The sequence below is a fragment of the Trachurus japonicus genome, chromosome 10 (genome assembly GCF_045865225.1).
Source record: "Trachurus japonicus isolate A0001 chromosome 10, Traja_1.0".
Lineage (NCBI taxonomy): Eukaryota > Metazoa > Chordata > Actinopteri > Carangiformes > Carangidae > Trachurus > Trachurus japonicus.
Window position 1 is genome coordinate 17,891,169 of NC_140916.1, and position 21,091 is coordinate 17,912,259.

General features: G+C 42.2%; 1 protein-coding gene across 1 annotated transcript in view; it reads right to left on the reverse strand.

Moving 5' to 3' along the window:
• Nucleotides 1-20,374, reverse strand: part of klhl4 (kelch-like family member 4) — a 34,027-nt gene extending 13,653 nt beyond the window's left edge. The window contains exons 1-3 of the mRNA XM_085789698.1: nt 20,243-20,374; nt 10,923-11,389; nt 1,122-1,289 (exon numbers count right to left, since the gene is read on the reverse strand). Of these exons, the coding sequence (XP_085645824.1) occupies nt 1,122-1,289; nt 10,923-11,389; nt 20,243-20,281 (674 nt within the window). The 5' untranslated portion in view covers nt 20,282-20,374. The remainder of the gene's footprint in view (nt 1-1,121; nt 1,290-10,922; nt 11,390-20,242) is intronic.
• Between the last annotated feature and the right edge of the window lie 717 nt (nt 20,375-21,091).

Sequence of the window (21,091 nt, forward strand, 5' to 3'; positions counted from 1 at the left end):
GTCTGTGAACTGCCACTTTCAGGCCTCTCCTCGGGTGCTCTGCAGGGTTTAAATCTGGGCTTTGAGACCTGCCCTGAGCCACTCCAGCCTTGTCTTGGCTGTTAGCTTTGTGTCATTGTCATGCTGAAAGGTGAGCCATCACCCCTGTCTCAGGTTGCGTACACTCTGCCTTTCTAAATTACATCCAATTGATTAAATCTTTTTTCAAGAATAATTAAAGCAGAGAGGATGCATCATGCACTTGACCATGGTCCTGAGTTCAATAGCAAAGAGTCTGAATACTATTGTGAATAAGAGATTTCAGTTTTGATATTGCAGGTTACTGAGAGTAGGAGTGTAGGCTTATGCCATAAGCCTTATGGGTATAATGTCCATTTATAACTAAGAAACAACACAATTAAGACACTGTATATTTATTATAGGCTGTGTCATTTACTATGTCTATATGTCATAACTGCTTTACTCAGTTGTGTCATTAGAGCAAATATAAAGCTATACTGAAACAGATAGTCAGGGAGGTTTGGGTATCAAACGGATTATACTTTGGTACCCGGACCCGGACCCAGGGAGCTGTTCATTTTACCCCAACTAGGTCAGTCACTGATACTTTTTTCTCTCTGCATTCTGGTTTCTGGTTCATGAGTCTGTCTGGACGAACTAACAAAATGCACTGATGGATAGACATGCAAGCACATGTACTCAGTGAACATTGGGAATGTTACAGCCATTCAACTGAGGGTTGGATGCCCAAATATTGACACCTCTACATTGTAGATCACAGTGTTCCTCCAAGTATCAAATGTACTCTGGAAACGAGGAAGGGCTGAGTTGTAATTAAACCCCAGCATGTGTGCATTATTTAGCCCAGTGCACATGGAGTTTGCATATCGTTCCTGTCAACTGTCACCTGAAAATCAAAAGGACTTTGCTCTGCATTTCAAAACTTCATCTATTAATTACAAAATATGTTTCAGCATATGAACTTCGGTCCACACAGAAGCCAGGACGCTCCCACTGACACTTCTTTAAGTGAATCCAGATGAGCCTCTTTAAATCTTAACCAAAACAGATGCAGGTATATAATTAATAAAATCAAAGTAGACAGAGGCACAAACACCAACCTGTGAGCTGGTATCTTGTGATCCCCTGCTATCAAGAGGACATCGCACAGCTGCTTGTGCTGGAGGTAGGTCTCCATCTTACGGAAAGTCTGCTCTGCATGATTTGTGGCCTGGAAAAACTCATCTGAGGAGTTGGTGTTCATTCTGGAGAAGGTGCTCAGAGCCAACCTGTAAGGAGAAAGGAAGAGAGAAAAAATGTGTCTTTGCTTTGTTCTGTGCTTTTAATGTACATTCTGAAAGCACTTTTCCACTGCACCAGAAATCATTTGTTCCTGTTACATCATGGCATGCCGTCTCTTCAAAATCGGAAAGAAACCTGAGACACAGGTGAAATTAATGAGGACATTTTAATTCAGGGAGACAAATTAATTAAACTCACTGTTCATCCTCCTTGTCCAAGTATGAAATAAATAAATAAATTAAAGAGCTGTACACGGCAAGATAAGCAACAAATTACTGAGTACACAAAAGGGCTTATTTGGACACATGGCATTCCTGACTCCTCTGTTCCCTGTGGTGCATCTGCATCTTTCTTGCCACTCTAAGCTGAACTGAAAATTATTATGGACTAAACTCCGCACATAAATGGATAACTAAGCACTTCAATCCAATGGGACAAGCAAGCACTGTGATCTATGCAACAGCTTCCCAGACACAATTTCCCTGTGTCTGTATGCGTGCACGCCTTTGTGTCTCTTCCTGCGTGCGTCTGCATATCTGTGTGTTTTCCGAAGACAGGGACTTAACAAGTGAACAAGCCTGTTCCTCGCAGCATTGTGGTGAGGCTGGGTCTGTGTCCCCACGGGCTGCTAGATTACATGCTGTTTTACAGGCATCCAAGTAATCCCTCAGACTCATGGCAAATAATGCAGCCCAGTCACTTTGGTGTCCTTCACAGAGCAAGTCCACTCATTGACATTTAGGGTTGTTTGTTACGCCAAATAAACAGACCCAAGCCGTTTCTCTGAGGGAATTTACTGTCATCTCATGGTGTCTCTGCTGTGTAAAGACTGATAGTCCACCAGAAAAAAATGTCACTGCTATTTAAAGAGACACTTGATGTTCCCACTCATTACCGCTCATGGGCTCACATGAGAGCTGCAGCAAAGTTACAGATATGTCAATACAAATGAACTGACAGTCCTGTGATGCTTGGCAGCGCAATGTATTGGTGCATGCTAAGACCAATAATGCAAGGAAGATGGAGGGGGTGGGTTTTATTGATGTCCTGATTAACTCCCTATTATAAAGTTTTTAGTCGACTGTGCGACTCCCTCCTCTTTAATTGTCTAAAGCAATGTTTTCCTTCCTGGAATTGTTTATATTGGTATCTGGTCACAGTGGTATCCTATAGTCTAATCTTTATTGGGAGACTTTATGCTAAATCCAGGAGTAATTTATTGCCCTGTCACAATAATTCCCCACTGACTCTGGAGTCTTGGAGAGGAACACCAAACAAGACTGAATAAGCAATAGGGCCGTAAAACTAAGATGCATTGCCTTTGTATTGGCTCCAAGGCATGCTGTAGGGATTTTTCATGCCTACCAATCTCTCCGACACTAATTGCATTGGTATCACATTCTGGGGAGCAGTAAATTTCTCTGAGGTGTACAGTTCGCTTTCAGTAGTGGGTTGGATCATCAGAGGTATAGCCCAATTTTATCGAGGCACTAAAGCCTCAGAACACCTTACTCCAGAGAAACTGCTGCTGGGACAATGCTGTACATCGCACATTACGCAAGCAATTCAAAAAGGACTCCAACAGCCCAATGGGGCTCCATGGATTTCAGTGTGCCTATAAGAATTACGAGCAGGTAAATTAACCAACAAAATAAAATGAAGTAAGCCTGAACAGAGAGAGAAGAGCCATCCCAGCTTAACCTACGCATGAGATTTTCGTGAGGACATATCACCTGAAGTCTTGTCATTGTTGCCTCACACCTTTCCAGAACTATCACATCGCAATGTGACTAATTGGATCTAAGAAAAGACACTGCATTCTTAAATCACCCTGCAATGCAGGTGGAGGAGAAGCTAAGCCTGTGTCACTGAAAAATGTCTGCTATTTTTTTAAGCTTAAAATAAAGCCAGATGGAGTGATATAAAGTAAAGACCCATTAAAAATAATACATATTAGTTATTTAAAATGTTTAATGTCCCTCCCTCTGTTCCCTCTGCTGTGATCGAGCTCTCATTGCGCTGATGCTGCCCTTAGAGATGAATGGTTCGACGACTCAAGATGTGCTTTCATCAGCCCGGATTAGCTGATAGCTCTAAAGGTTATGAGTCAGACGTGTTGCTGAGAAACTCAGTCATATTCCAACTAGTGTCAACTCCATCCCTCTACAAGAGGGAAAGTCGTGCCTGCCTGGGCCAAATGGGAAATGTCTCTTTCAAAATGGATTATAACAGCCATTTGCCCCTGAAGGCTGCTGAGTAGCTTGGGTTGGGTTGACAATCCAACAACCCCTACAAAGCCTGATGCTGCATGTGCCAAGTCTATATATTCCATGAGATCTTAATGCCTCTGTGCTTTGACAGTCAGTGTACTGCTATTTGGCTTTGTGTGGAGAGAAATACAGTATATGCTGACTGTAATAACTTGATCCCAGCAGTGAGACTGAAATGATAACTTTGCACTGGAATAGATTTTCCCCTCCGCACTTTCCCTATATCTCACCCAGGCTTAGAACAGACATTCTTCTTCTGATGCTATTGTTATGCCAGACATACAGTACGTGCTCAATATTGATAATGACGGAGCGAATGCAGCTGCACACAGGAACCATGTCTTTTGAAATCTGCTCCAAACGTGGCCAATAGGCCCTTTATGTTAGAGAGTACAATGAAAAATTGCCACAGCTATTTACAAAAATGAAATATTTCCTGCTTTTCCCCTCAGCTTTTACCAATACTGCACACACTGTATAAGATTGGTGGAGTAGTTTCTTGTCTGTGAAGCAGGGACGTGCAGTCAGGGGAGGCAGGTGAGGCAGTGCCTCACCTAGGCTGCCAGGAAAAATTAAATGATTTAATTTATAAGGTTTATTTATTTTTTCACATAACTACAGGTTTTAAATGTGTCAGCATTTGGTACTTTTCATAGCCTAATAACGCGACTCAACAGAGTTTACCTCTGGCCAGGCAGCGGCTGGAGAAGCCACTCACCGTCTCATTGTATTTTGCAGAGGCTCCGAGCTGCTCTGCCTCTTCTGCCATTACGGTGTCAGAGCCATCAATCGCTCTGTCCGGTGTGTATGTGGCGCGTGCGCACTTTTCCCACATAGACGCCAAGAGGCAGAGCGCTACGCTGCTTCTTAACGTAACTCTACTGTGTGAGCGGCACGTAGGCCTACGTTCACGACACGTTGCTTTCGTGAATTGTCAACACACAGACGGCCCCCTCGGTTTTTGCGTCCAGCAGTTTAGCGGCAAATTCAACTGCAGTGATGGATTGACTCTACCGGAGAGGTTAACAACTTACAGTAATGAGCTTCATTTGAGGAATAAACGGCAGCTTTTACCTGACGGGAGACCAACGCCCTCGCCTGAGCTAGCTAACAGTAAGCTAATTTTACGTCCTACTTTTTCTCTCTCTCCCTCTCTTTCTTACACACGCACGTACACAGCCCAGGTTGTCTGTCATATCCATTGTAAACCTTGTAATAGCTAATAGCGTGTTGGGTTTAACATTATTGTTGCTTCGGTTTGAGTGTGCATTAACGGTTTGTTGTGTAATATGAGCGGTGGTCCAATATCGCGATCCATGAGTTGGGTTTGTGATCTTGTGCTCCGTGATTGCCTGCATACCCTGTCCTAGAGGTCACCGCACGCCAATGAACATCTCAGGTGAGATGGAGATTTTTATATTAAAGCAGAAGTAAGCGATCCGGTCGTTTTGGCTAACTTACTGTCAGCCGGTGGAGTTAGCAGTCCCCGCCCTCGTCCCTACGTCACCACATTCATGCGCATCCCTTGGCTGCACACAGAGAGGACCGCACCTTTATGCCGTTCTCTCTCCTCATTGGATAAAGGTTGTAGGATACAAGGAAAGTTTCCTCCTCGGCTTACAGCAGAGCAGAGTGACTGACAGACCCGTGTTTCAGACCAAACACTCTATGTGATTGCTGTCGGAAGATATAACTATTTAAGACTTAGGTATATTAACACAAATATTCCGCTTTCTTCTGCTTTAACTAGGCTACATTAAAAGGAGATAAATATTGCACTGTGAAAATGATGAATTATCAGTCCAAATAGCTGTTGGTTCATGGAATTCTAACACAGTAAGTGAAAGTGAGATATCTGTGAGAATAGTGTGACAGAGCTGAGACTTCACTCTTTTATGATGTCAAAAAAGCATACAAATGCTCCATCTGACTTGAAAAGGTGCATGTGAGGGCAATTTTATTTCCATATTGTGCGTTTCATTCATTGTTCATTCTGTAGATTACCTGTGATTGCAATGCTGAGCTGTGCTGAGCTGTGCTGTGTGTGTGCGTGCGTGTGTGTTTTAGGGCTGAGGGTGTAGTAAGTAAGTAAAATGTGCAGATCTTAGCAAAAAGCTCCTCACTGCTTTGCTGATGGCATGGCAGGTTAACTCACACAGTGGATGAGACTGTTGTCAAATTGCCCATAATTTATTAATTTAAATTAATCCATCACATTACAGTGGTGAGTCCTGGATTGTATATATGTATATATACATACATATATACCATATATACGGTATGCATTATTAGTGTATATCTGAAGTAGCTTGGTGGTCTGAAGATCTTGAGTCTTTATACTAACGCTAATATGGAGGGATTTCTAAATTATTTCAAAGATTAATTCAACAATTTAGCATTTTCCTGAATTCTTAAAGATGGTCTTTAATTGTATTGTATGTTCTATATGCACATTATATTTAACCAACTGGTTATTTTCTAAAATACCTCCCTGTATAATTTTTTGCCTACACCATCATATTTTCAGCTTGATCACAGTTGTCCATGGTTGTGTGCAATGCAAATTACTGGATGTGAGCCTCAGGACACTGGTGAACTACGTCATGGCCCCTACTAATAGCAGCCATGTAAAATTCATAGAAGGCTGTGTCAAGGTTTGCTTCCTCTGAATTAGGTCCATTTGGGGGGGAAATGGCCAATCCATTTGAACAGAAAAAATGAGGGAATAAATCCAGCATACAGTATTGTTGTAGCTCTTATCTGTTCAAAACTTCCTGTGAAAGCACAAAAAGGGGCTCCTCCTCAATGAATGTTTAGCTTCTTTCTGAGACGGCCCTGTTGTGTAGCCTACAGAATGCTGATTTGGCAAAGTTAAAGAACGTTCAAAATCAATTGTATGTGATCGCAGAATCTTCTAATCCGTGAGGATGTCATTTTGAGATTACAAGAGATGTACTGTATTTGGTGATTTACAGCATTTTAAGGACGCCTCCGCGGAATGTGTCACATGTAGCATGAGACCCTATAAGCCTTGTGGTGTTATGAGGCATCCAACAAATATCTGAATTACTGCTGTTGACAGGGGGAGAGGTGGTGGTATTTCTTTTCCGAGGCGGTAGAGAGAATTGAGACATCATTCAAACTAACAGCCCGCTGACTCAAGCCTCTGTTAGTGTTTATGTGGGAGAGGTCAGGGTTTCCATTCCATTCAGGTTAACTTCTGTCATATATTCTCTGCCAACAATAGGGAGAGGTTATTTGGATGAGAGTCGTGAGGACAGAACAAACCCACAGTTTATAGATATGTAGGGACAATGGCCCTCATTTATCAAACTTGCGCAGGATCTGGTGTAGATTCTGGTGTAAATATCAGTGTACGCCAAGTGTCACGTGTGATTTACTAAAAGTGTGTACGCTGCTGATTTCGGCGTAGAACCGGCGTGGTGGTGATGAATCCGGCGGCTGAAAACGAGCGTCATTTAAATGTCACGCCCTGATATATTCCTGCTTTAGAGGCGTCGCCCTGCCCCTTTTACGACAGGGAGACACGGAAGACGGCCAAGAAGAGGGACTTTACTGGCGTTACCGCGTTGAACAGGGAGAGGGCGGCAACATTAAATATCTGGACATTGATAGATTGATAGATTTTGTGATTGATAAGCGTCATCCCGATGGATGGAGGCTGCAGACGTGTGTCACCGACCACGTCAGGAAACCCAGCGATCTCATGAAATGCTCCTGCAGTTTACTAAACACAAGTGACTGAGGAGAAATCATAGGCATATTACTGCTGCGAACGCGACTTTATAACCATCAGCACCGCTGGCATGGTTCGGCTGATGGAGGGATGTGAAACACCGGCCCGATCTCCCGCTGTCAGGTCCCGGTGACTGGGGGAAAAAAAAAAACACTCCGCCGCGGAGATCAGCTGCACCTGGACAGGTAGCGGAGCCCCCCCCCGCCCCCCCCCCCCCCCCCCCGCCGGCTCCGGTGTCCGGCAGAGAGAGAGACTGAGGAGCCGGCCGGTCATGCTCTGGTGCAGGAGATGTTGGAAGTTTGTGTGTGTGATCTAACAATAACAGGTCTGTCTGTCATTGACTGTTTCTGTTTAGACAGCTGATTAACGAGCATCTGTCACGTCGTGGTTTTTAATTCATCTCAGTTGCTCAAAATAAAAGTCGAGTTAAATTTTCAACACGGACTTGGTTGTAGCGTTTCTCTTTTTTGGCTACTTTTTAACTTTTTATCAATATAAACAACAACAACATGTGATCCACATCGCTGCGTTATTAGACTATGGTTTAATAATCATTTTGACACAGCGGCACTCCTTCCTGCATGTTCTACGCTGGTTCCAAATGTGCGTACACCTGGTCAGAGCTGGCGTGAGATTTGTGCGTACCGTACGCTAAGACCCCCTGTAACTCAGAGAAGGGACGGAGGACTCTGAGACTTCTTCCAGCCCTTAGTCAACATGAGGGTGAGTAGATAATGAGCGAAATATCATTCTAGGGTGAACTATCCCTTTAACTCAGGAGAATACAAATAGACTACAAATGACTATAACTACATCAGCATAAACCTCAACATAAATGAGTCATTGACTTATTGAGTTATCTTCAGTGGCCATGGCACACACACTTATTCTTAGAATTCACTACAAAACATAATTAAGGACATTAAATATAAAGACGAAAAGAAGTTTGATTAGCTCAATGTTTCCAAGAGCTGCCTTGCCACATAAATACCAGTGAACTATTAATACAAAACATCAAACCATCAACAAGTGAAGAATTTTAAATCTATGCTTTTTCCACATAATTTACACAATAGCATCCACTGATGAGTTGGAATGAGCTCTTTTCACTGCCAGTTAGATCACTTTGACAACAATCATAAATATTAGTAACAGAATCTAGGAACCAAATCAATGGGAAAAAAAATCTGGCGGAAACTGATGGGATGGATTTCTTGTGGACATTGTGAGCAAAAAGTAATCACTGAGGGGCATGTAGCACAGAATAACTGACACATATTTTCCAGCGACAGAGGAACAGCTAAAACTTTTGTATTTTTCACAGCCAGCAGAACTCATTTCTAGAGCCAGCCTGAGGGATTGTGACAAATTATGTGTCAAGGATTTATGATGTGAGACGTAATAGGGCCACCCAGCTGGTGGAGTAAATGAATGTGCATATCTCAGTGACATCCACACATCTGCTTAGCCGCCAATGAACATGCAAGCCATGATGTGTCACACAGTCACTGGCCTGATTCGCTGTGCAACTTTGTACATCTACAGATGCAGTGCGTGTCCAAATGTAATTTGAAGCGACTGGTCCTTCACAGTTCTGGAGTGACTGCTTTTCCATTAAACATAACTTTGATTGAAATGTGGCATCGTGCAACACGCAGATGTGTATTTCCCTGCTAACTGCTCATGTCAAATTAATTTTTCCTGCCCAATGAATGAGCTGAAAACACAAATTCCATGCCTTAATAATTATGTAAAACAGCTGCTGACAGGGTGATTCATTTAGTTATATGAAAGGAGAAGTGATTGAACTGTCTGTCAATATTCTGCCATTGGAAGATTCATCTTCTGTGTACACTGCAAAAGAATGAAACCAATAAAATGACTTTTGGGGCTGAATCCATTGCTGATTATCAAATTCATAAATGGGAATCACTAAAGCTCAGTGCATCTGAGCCAACTTTTATGATCCAACAGAGCAGAACCATTTTAATATTTCAGTATCATTGTCAAAATATGATGGCTGTGGTGCATTTTACATGGCCAGCATGAACTCAAGGTCCCCCTGAGAGCCGGAGTTACACATTTTTACTGTGAGGCACATCTTTTATGCATGCACTTTTCACACATAGGGACCCCAAAACATGAACATCTGCCAATTATGCCAACACGGAGAGCAGAACATTGAGCTGATTCCAAACTATCTTATTTTAACTCGGAATAATTCATGTTCTGTGCTTCAGACCATCCACTGCCCCTAGCTTTTATTTAATCCTTATTGACACGTTTCTGGCTGTAGGTAGAAAGCGGTTATTTATCTATTTAATCAAAGTGAGCTTTTTCTAATACAAAGGGACTACTTCAGTTTCATTGTTCGTTTCATCACCAGGTGCACCGAATAAAAGTGTGCAGAAATCAGAAAAGCTTAAGGAACAATCACCTTAGAATGTCACAGACAAGATAAAAGGAGAGTTGCTCTTTTCATCCGTGATGTGAGGTGCTTTTAGTGTTCTGCCAGACAGCACACACGCACAGACACACACACACACACACACACACACACACACATCTCTAACCTGTTTACTTCCTGGAAGAAGATGTAGGATCACATGGAAGACAGGAGGGGGAAAAACAACCTGGAAAGGCAGGGGGTGGGATTTATAGCTGGAGAAAAACATCTATGACCCTGAGAGTTTGACATTAGCATTGGTAAAAAGATTTTGGTGGAAAATACATTCAATAGCCTGTCCCAGCCATTAGGTATGATAGATTCTGCCTTTTAACGTGTTTTTAGTGGCAGTCTAGATAATTCATGTGATTGCACTACCTTCTCTCTTTATAGGTCTGGTACGTGAGGTAATTGCACTTTCCCGCCATCCACTTCTAACTCTATGAAAGAATGCATTAGCGTGCTCCTCAGTGATACTCTGAGGAACCAGGCGAAGGCATACTGTGCATATAATCTGGACCGCAACACAGACAAGGGAGAAGAAAAAGCCCTGGCTTTCGGTCCACTGAATAATTAAAAGGATGCTTTATTGGTTTATCCCGCCTAACATGCTGTGGACAATGAGGATGAGCAGTTCCCAGGTGAGCCATGGTGGCAGGTGCCGAGCCTGAGTCAATTGGAAAATGATGATTTAAATGATAATTTACTCTTGTCCTAATTGAAGGATCTATATGCAGCGTGGCACTGTGAATGTTGAATGAAGTTAAAATGTGGACACCGTCACCATGCACAGTATAAATGTATTTAATCGAAGATATGCTGAAATTAGATTTTAAGTGTGATTGTTGTGTGTTCAATTGTGAGCAGCTTTTCTTGTTTATCACATGGCTGTGCACAATCTTTCATGATCACAAGAACTCATTCAGACTTTTTAATCCTCACGTTTTCCCTCAGACGTCATACTTTCCCTGGCAGATGCAGATTTTATTTAGCAGCAAGACTTTCACTATGCAATATGAAGACATCATGTGTTCCCAAAATAGCATTCTGCTAACTGAGCATAGCATATGCTCAGAAAGTGACTGATGTGGTGCGACATAATCAATCTGTGTCTCCTATAATATCTAAAAGCTAATGACAGTCATACCTCTCTCTGGCCTCCACCTCTGCAGGTTCCTCTGTGCTGCTTTTCACATTTTCCTGCCCCGTGTTTGTGTCCTCTTTCCTTGTGGAACTGGGTGAGGAGCTGCTCTTTGAATTCTCCTCATTGACCTGGAGACCCTGGATGGTGCTCTGTTGATGGTGCCATGATTGTTGCCCCGCTCTAACATAGACAGGCGTGGGCCCCGGCGTTGGTGCCAAGATGCTGTGGACCGGGCTGTTAGTCTTCCGTAGTCCTCCGACACCTCTTTCCCGTGAGTGACTCTTCAACCGACCCTGGGTAGGCGTCCCTCTGTGGTCCAGGCCATCCTGTTGGATGTAGCCTCCCACACCGCCAACGCCACCACCTCCACCACCGGCCGAACCTTGAGATGAATGGCTGAACCAGCGCCAGCGAAGCCTGAGGATCTGCTTTACATCAAATTCCTTCTTCCCCGACACAGACATCCTCTTCTGGGTTTGGAGACGAAGGCAATGGTACGTTGAGTCCCCAAAAACATGGAGAGCAGAGAAGAGAAGAGCCTTGGTTTCAGTCCTCACTGACTACAATGTGCGTCCTCTCTTCCGTTATTGTCTCACTACTATCATGACCACCCCCTCCTCCTTCTATTACTCCTCCGTTGTTCTTTTAGTGGAGATGGAAAGCAGTCCTCTGCAGCTTTTGTTCCTGTGCCTGAGACTACTACCCTCCCTCCAACTCTCCCTCTCTGTCTTTCTCCCTCTCTCTCTTTCCTCCTGTGCTGCTGCTGTTTCTGTTTGCTGCTGCTGCTGCGCCGCTGGAGCTGAGTTAATGCACATGCATGATCCACACTCCCTCCCCTTCGTCTCCCCTGTTTCGCTTTCTCCCTCTCTGCTTGTCTCTCCTGTGCACACACACACACACACACACACACAGTGAGAGATAGACACATATACCCTGCAAATAAAATGAGAAAATCTCCCCAGCCCTGCCCAGTCCCCTCTGCTGCTATTCTGTGTGTCCCCGTGTGACTATGTATGCTTGTGTGATATCAGGGCTGCCTGCGCATGCAGGGGGAGGTGGAGGATCATGGAGCTAGGATGATGAGGTCACACCTTAACAAAGTAAATCACTGCCTGCTCAAGGAGGGAACAAGGGAGACGACTACCTACACTGTATGATTGGGACCATTAGCACGATGTAATACATTAATGTATGTGGATATATCTGCATGCTCATTCATAATCAGAAAACCAGGGATACATTAATAACTCATAAATAAGTAACACACATCAACTCACACTGTTATAGGCAAGTGAAATTTATCTCATACTAACATGCATCTGTACAGCCTGCTATCCTCGGATCAAACAGAGTCCCATGGGGGACTGTCTCAGTGTAGGTAGCCATGCAGAAAAAATATTCCCCTTCACTCGCTGTGTTGAAAGCTCCCTGCGATTACAAGTGAAAAACTACATACTGATGAACCTTCAAGGTCAATAAGCTGCCTCATCCCTAGTCAGGGCTTCAGAAAACAGTCTTTTACATTTCAAAAATAGATCCAGCTACTGCATAATCTTAATACTCCACCACTGTAGGTAATTGAGATACCACGACTAAACTCCTACTTCAAAAGGCATGCAGGCTGTGAAACGGCATACAAGGTAATGTTAGGGAATGTGATCAATGCTGACAGCGTCACTAGCATATGAAAAAGGTGTCATGCAGGTATTCTGTAGGGTATTTTGTCAACACTATTGTTTGATCTGGTTGTTTTTGGTACTTTTTTTTCAATACACTCGTCAAAGGAAACTGCAAATGCCCAAAGGACAGGTGGTAATTGGATTTAGAAATGAATTGTGAACCATGAAAGATTGTGAAACACAACAAGCCATCCTAAGCTTATCCTACCTGCTTGATACTGCATAGCATCTGGTCAGGATTTATGGATTTTTACATTGGAATTACTCAGTGTTAATGTTCTGCATCTGAGTTCCCTATTAACACTTTGTTTTCACTGTGTTTATCGCTGCAAGCTTACATATTGACATCTTGTAAAATTCATGAAAATGCAGCACTGTCTTTCTGTACTCGTTTCCAAATTTTGCCTCCAATGACAAAGGTGAGAGGAGAACCTTGCACTCAAACTGCTGGATTTCAATACTGTGCAATCTCTCATCCGCCTCCACCACCTCCCACTGCAGCTTTGCTCTTGTGCTGTGTAGTGCCTAAAGGAAAACTGCCCATATTTTTTGATGGGGTAGTTACACAGGTATTGATTTAATCTATAAATTATTTTTGAATAACCTAAACTTCCAGACTACACATTTCTTCCATCCTCTAAATTTAAATAACATATTTACTGCTAAAGATGATATGAACACTATTTCTTGCCACTCACAAATGATTGTGCTCTATGAAGCATTTGTACATGCTCTGCAGCTCACAACTCCTTCCTAGTAATATTCGATGAGAATATCTTCTTTTTTTTGTTTTACTTTTAATCAATGTGTTTTTCACACATGCCAAGTGACACAATAGAGACAAAGATTATAATATAGATGAGGATTTTCATCAACTAACGTAGATCAAGAAACGTAACGATCAAGAAATGTGCATTATAAAATGTTCAGGTCGATGCATTATTCAAATCAAGTCTACAGAGAAAAACTGTATAAAGTAGAAGGACTGCATGAAGAGAGTAGATGATTCTTTGTTTATATCCAAGTGTTTATGCTAATGATATAATAAGAATGGAGGAGCTTCAAACATTATTTTCACAGTTGAGAGGCAAAACACTGAATAATTAATAAGTGCTTTTTCTAGATATAAAAATATTTTACATTGTATTATGTTATTGTGGAGCCTAAAAGGATCAGTATAGTGTAACTGCTACCTACTGGGGATTCTGATAATAGTTTATACACTTGGCTCGATGTAACCACAACAGCACTGGGTCAGTTACTCTGGGGTTTCATTTTTCTGTAAAACAAGCCATCTTGGGTTGCTGTGCCTTAGACCTTCACCTTTTGACATGAACCGTTTCACAACAGAATTTGCAATCATCTGTAATGTAAGAACCCAATGACTGTTAATAATCTAAAGCAGCAATACAATTGGGTGTGCATTATAATTGGTGGTTTTCATAACATATGTTTAAATGAACATAAAATTATTTTCATTTCACTCACACACCCCCACACACCTCCGTTCCGAGCTCGTATGTTGTTGTTTATATCTACTAATAGCCTACTGACTGTGCGAAATCCAGCTGCTGACTCTCCACTCCACGATCACGGAGAGCCCACCCCGCAAGCAGCAGTTCTCTCTCTCTCTCTCTCTCTCTCTCTCTCTCTCTCTCTCTCTCTCTCTCTCTCTCTCTCTCTCTCTCTCTCTCTCTCTCTCTCTCTCCCTCCCTCCCAACCGTGTACCTATCACAATCAATCCTAAGCAAATGTTTATTATAGAAGCATCTGCAGGGGACAGCGCGTTTCATAAGCCGGAGGACAAAAATGTGCACAAGCAAAAGCAAAAGAAAAGAAAGAGGCATCTCTCGCTCTCTCTCTCTCTCTCTCTCTCTCTCTCTCTCTCTCTCTCTCTCTCTCTCGGGCAGCGACACGCTGTCATTCATTCATATTTCAGCACTGAGACAGCGGCTTGGTCAGCACTACTAAGACAAAATATCAGCAGTTCACTCTTCCACGATAAATCCATGGCACTGTACAGTTATGAGGCAGAAAGAGAACTCAACACTGTCTTCTCCCGAAGTAGAACAATATTATTTAAATAAATAAATAAATATATAATAAAGACAACGTTTCGAGCGACTGGCTCTTCGTCGTATTTGACTCCGTACAGCAACAATAATAATAACTAATTATTAGTTTACTATTTAAGACCCCCTACAGTGGTGCAGTTTGCAAGTATGGTGTGTGTTTTAAATAGATAGCCTGGATAGTTTTACGCATGCCTCTGTCAGGCATACAACAACCACTTCATGCAGTTTAGTTAATTTTTTAGTTAATTTTCGTTTCTTTTGGATTTTTGTGCGTATTATGGAGCCGGAAAAAAAGACTTACAAACATGGACCACCATGTTTGTAAGTCTTTTTTTCCCCTGGGTTATATATTCTAAAGATGCAACAAGTGGGGTCGGAGTGTGTGATTGAAAACCACCACGGTCTGCTCCCCGTCGAGACTTTGTGTTTATTAGTTTTAAAACATCATATGTCATATATGTCAAACAAGAGATTACAGTTTACGGAGCGCGTTTGAGCCGCGGACTCCGAGACGAGAGGAGAATGACACCGGGTCCGAGCCTCTGATCAGCAGGTTTGGTTTTTAGCCAGGAGCCTACCCTCTCCCTGTAACAAGCTACAAGTCATTTGTCATTACAATTAGTCCCAAGCAGTTTAAAAAATGAAACATACGGTAAATATCCTGCATATTTTCTCTTTTCTGTGCTCCTCTGACCAGATCGCGTCCATAGCGGTGTGTTGGCAACGGTCTGTCATACAGAAATAACAAAGTAACACACACGCATCACATTATGAAAGTGCTTGTGATTTTTTGGGGGCTAAAATGGGGGACAACAGAGCTGAGCCAGGTGGAGAGGGCGCACACCCTAGTGTACATTCAAATTATAAGTTAGTTTAACATTAGGTCGGCGGGTTTTCCCCCTGTTTATTGACAGGGCTGATACTGACAGAGGACACAGATTGTGATTGACAGAGGGAGATAGCCTGATTTTTTTTTTTTTTTTTTTTAAAGGTAAACACAACACTTATCAGTCTAAATAGGCATCTAAAGGTTTATTAATTCAATTCAATTTTCCCGCAGACAGTGGCGAGAGAGAGAGAGAGAACTGCTGCTTGTGGGGTGGGCAGGGTGGGGTGGGCTCTCCGTGATCGTGGAGAGTCAGCAGCTGGATTTCGCACAGTCAGTAGGCTATTAGTAGATATAAACAACAACAACCAACACAACGACCATTATTCATTGCGTTATTACATTTTATTACATTGAAAATTGAAGATTTTCACTTCCCCACAAACGTAATAAATCTCCGCAAACGTAATAGTTATTACATTTGTGGGAAATCGCGTATTACGTTTGTAGTAGGCAGCGGCTATTACGTCTGTGGAAAATGTATTACGTTTGCAGGATTATTACATTAAAAGCTGCATATTTTTATTACGTTTGTGGTTTATTACGTTTGTGGGCATTATTACATTGGCGGGCGTTACAGACCTCTTAAACAAAAACTCAGCTGTATCAGCGTCGCTTCTCAGGCTCATATCTTGGCGGAGCTTTCTCTCCCTATAATACCATCAGTCATCAACGATGACCCGATGTTTACTTTAGTTTTGTCGCATCTCCTCTTCCCCTCTGTCTTTTCAAGCCCTACTACATAGTTTTTCGACCTTAATGTTTCTAAAGTCATTGAAGTAGGTAATGACGGCTTCAACAAATTCTGTGCCTCTGTGAATCCTACAGTGTGGGGCTTTCAGTGGCAGACCTGCGCTTTCTTCCCGGAAATTGAATTGATGGAAATTTAATTCATGGATTCAATGTGTCTGTGGCTGAGCTACTCAGAGCAGTTACAAACCACTTGTAGTTTTGAAAGCGGAAGGGGGTGGGGACGAGGCGGGGCGTCTCAGGACGACGAGGAGCAGGAGAGTTGGATGGAGGGTACGAGAGAGAAATTGTTCAATAGGAGCCATGTGGGCGGCATGCTCCTCACATTGAGTCATACTATAGGGCCATAACCAATTTTATTGCCTGTAACACTGCATTATGTAATATTATTACACGGCTCTATTGGATGCTGCTCTCTGATTGGTGACTCCTAAATACTGGCTTTATAAAACGAATTTCGTTTTCTTTTGATATCATATTGATATTTTCCCCTGCATGTAGGCTACACCTCTTCCACAACCAATCTGTCCAGTCTGGAAAATAATTTCTGGACACACACACAGCGCAGCAAGCCCAATAATGTTGGCGCAAATAGGTGAATTCTCTGGTCATCCAATGATCGAAGGTGGTGGTCACAAGTAAAAATGAGAAAACATGATCGATATTTTTTGTGTGAATAATATTTATTGTATTTAACAAAAGGGGGTGCTGCTCAACATCATTTTAGTTAAAGTCACAGACTGGTGGACTTCAATGTTTAAGAATGTTTCAAAGTAGCCTAATAGTAACTGGTAGTGGAAAACCTGCTTTAAATTATTTGTGACATAATCTAAAATTATTCTTCTTTCTGCTCTGTTTCATTTAGATTTTAGTTTTTTGTTTTTTATTGTAGCCTTTCAATGCAAGATGATTTTTCTGACTGATATTGCCTTGTTACCGCGTATCTCGCTTTCAGAGAAATTCCGCTTCTTTCTCCGCTCTCCGTCCGTCTGTTGTCTTCACCGTCTTCCACTGACGTCATTCCACACGTTTCCAGAGTGCACATGGCTACTTAATATGCACGTGCTGATTTGCATTGACCATTTATGGTTGTGTTGGGCCGTTTAGCCGGCGAGATATGAGGCGTGTTCACATCTGCACTTTTCTTGGGTCCGGTGTGATTTATCAATGGAAATTGCAGGCAGTTTTGCGTACGCACAGTTTGATAGATCTGAAAAGGGTGTAAATATTTTGGGTGTACGCCATTTTTGGCTTTTCGTCGTACGTTAAAATTTAGTAGCACTTTTACACCCTGTTGAGGCCCGTAGAGAGTCCAGATAAGTAGGAGGGAGTCACCTGTTGAGTAACGCACATTTCCTTACTGTGTGTTCACACCAAAAGCTTCCAAAGCATCAAAACACCGGAAGTCAATTCATTTTCAATGACAGCCCAGCGACACTGAGCGCCCAAAGCGTCAACTGGCGTCACCACGCTTCCAAAGCTTCCAAAGCGTCACCAGACGAGAAGTTGAGCCATGGTTAACTTTAGGGTAATTAGCTATGACGCGGTTCGGCGGCAACCTGTCAGAATAGAGATGTCCTCCGGCTGCCTTTTTTTTGGGGGGGGGGGTACTCTCCCAGGCCAGCAGTGGGTCCCAAGTTTTATGGAATGCTGTCAGAGATCCCTTCTGTGAAAACCTTAACTTCTCTAACTTTAGACATTGTAAAATCTCCTGTATCTAACTGTTATGAGTCGGTGGGGAAACATGCTTCCATTTGAGTAGAATGGCACGCCTGGCTAGCAAGATGGTAAAGGCCATGACACGCTGTGTAGAAACAGGGAGATTTTTAGGCAGAAGCAGACCAAAAAGAGCAGTCAGGGGATTTGGTTCTAAATTTGTGTTGAGAGCCTGTTTGAGAGTTTGGAATATATTGGACCAAAAGTTGGTCAGCGCGATCGAACTTCGACGTCAGTCACGTGACAAGCGACCAAAGCGGCTGAAAATATTTGCCGTTTTGGGAGCTGTCTTGTCTGAAGCCCACCCTCGAGCGTTTTTAACACTTTGGAAGCTTTTGGTGTGAACGCACAGAACAGTATATTGAAAGCCTTATGGAAATGGTGGGATATCGGAATGATAGCATGTAACCCAGGGGATGTAGCCTATTATAATGAATAAAGTTATATTTGATTTAGATTTGACCATCCTACTGGTTTTAGAAATTAATTCATATTTATGAGTATGCTTAAAGTCAGTGTTGTTCTGATGGTCCGAATGTTTTTTTCTAATTAAGACATCCATTTTGTTGGTTTATTACATAATGCACCAAATTATTACATTTTCTTCATAAAAAAGTGCAACACCAGCAATTTGTAATAACTGATGCAAAATGTAACAACTTATTACAAAAAAAGTTTATTACAAATGTGGCAGATTATTGCATAATGCGGCATTATTACATAATGCAGTGTTACAGTCCCCCACCCATTCATTTTAATCCAGGAGGCACTTGGTTCCTTTGCACTTGATGCTTTTATACCAACAACATATTATGAAAGCATTTTTTTACAATTATCTTTAAATACAGCTTCATGGTGTGATGCACCCAAAACACATTCAGAAACAGGAATAACAATTCCCCTGAAATCTTTCATTACCACTAAAGATAGATTGATACAGTAGCTAAACAAAACTTTTGTGCTTAATCATCTATGACAATCGGTTCTATGAGAATGCTTTCATAGAAATAAGGATGGGATAGGATATTTTATGGACACTATCTACTTGTCTAGAAAGTCAAGATGCATAATAATGATAAAGGCCTATTAGAGTGAGATATGATCTAATGTATAGCAACACATCACACCAAGTAACCTCTATTCTTGCAGGAGTCAAGGACACCATCTGGCTGTGCGCTGCATGCCACATGAGATGTTTGATGTCAGACTGGTGTGGTAAACCACATTATGATCCAACATCTGCCTCCCCAGTGAACATACCCATGTGCATATATGGCCATTCTTGCACTAGAAAGCAAGCTGGGACAGTTAAATGTATTTTGTATCATAAATTATATGCATTAATGTAAGGTAATTTTGTAATTATATATATAAAATATTGCAAATCAATAAAAAAAGCCAAGTAGCATGTTAGAAAAACAACGTCATTACAACACTCATGCCTTGCTAGAGGTGACAAATTCATTATGTGATCTGTTTGTGGTTATTTCATATTATACTCCCACTTGTACAGTGGAGTATTCTAGATAAGTATGGAAACCCCCTCCACCATGTGCAACTGCAAGATCCCAGCATGAATATCAACTAAATACTTACTGCAAAGATGGAAGCAAGGCCTTGCATGTCAAATCCTATGCTGTGTTGGGCAATGATACTTCAAATATAATTGACCATTGTCCATATTCATGGGACTAGAGTTTTATACGTAGCTCAGCAAATAAAGATGCAATGAAAAACACAACCACGCACACAAACTATCACATGATGTTCATATACTCACCACACTACAGCATTTACCAGCATACTGCTCACATTTAAATGGTGATTTGAAATGAAGGAAGAGAAAATACCACCGGCAAATATAAGAATAATTCCTTGCTGAAATATCCCTGACCTTGTATGTACGTGACCAGGGTGAAGAAACGAGTTTGAGCTTTTCACTCACTATGGAGGTCAGGAAGGACCAGTTGAGAATTTATGAGAAAATGACGTTGAATGTTCCATTTATGGCTGAGCAGGCAGACAAGGTTACTGTACCTCGTAAATCAACGGCACATAGTTTAGACACGTGTAAACTGGATGCATAGAAAAACATTTAGCTATTGGTTAATGTCATATCTCTATTTGGTAATATCTATGCTGTAAAACACATTTTTATTGACAGCAAATATCCATGAAAAATGCTGAAAAAAGTCAGTAATCAGTCAATAATCTTACCTGACAAACTGATGATTCTTTAGTGTAACTCCTCAACATTCAAATTTCAGAATTATTTTCTAAATTGAATGACCACCATCACCGTGCTACATGTAATCCAGTAACTTAGACTCGACTCAGTGGTGCAGGACTGTTCCAATTTTTTCCCCTTCTCCTGTGTCCCTCTTTCAGCCCAAAAATGTTTGCCTCTCCACAAAGGAAAGGGGCACTTTCCTCTGTTAAAGGAAATTCCTGATAAGTTCCTTCCTCTTCACTACCACAACAATGGGATTCATGCAACCAGGAGCACTGGGATCACATCCTGTGTTCGAAGCACAATAGTGCTTTCACAATTCCCTTTTTCTGTAGCAGTAATTTTAATTAAGTTTAAAGACCCACTCCCGTGAAAATCGTGTTTTCTGAGCTTTTCACATGTTCCTGTGGCATTTTTCTTGTGTTAGAGCACTTATCAGCAGAGAAGGAAGTGCAAAATTGCATTTCAGAGTTTTTCTGCCTTCAAACTGCTGTGAACCAATGGCAGACGCGAACTGGCAGTTTCAGGAAGACTGGAGTTGAGGGTGTCACAGCTCCAGGGGAGGGCACTAGTGCTACAAGCTCCCGCCCCGCTCTGCATCTGGCTCAGAGGTGAAAGCCTTCACAGCTCGGTGTAGCTGTCTAGGTATAATAGGTATAGCTCACCTGGTAGAGCAGCTTACACCATGAGCAAGGACTATGTTCCAGTCTGGGATCGAATCCCAGTGTGGAGTTTTACGCTAAACGCGCTGAATCTGTAATTGTACAATGTCCAGCTGTCAGCAAGCGAGGAGGTGGCTGGGCGGGTGCAGAGCAGCGCAGTCTCCGCCCACCCTC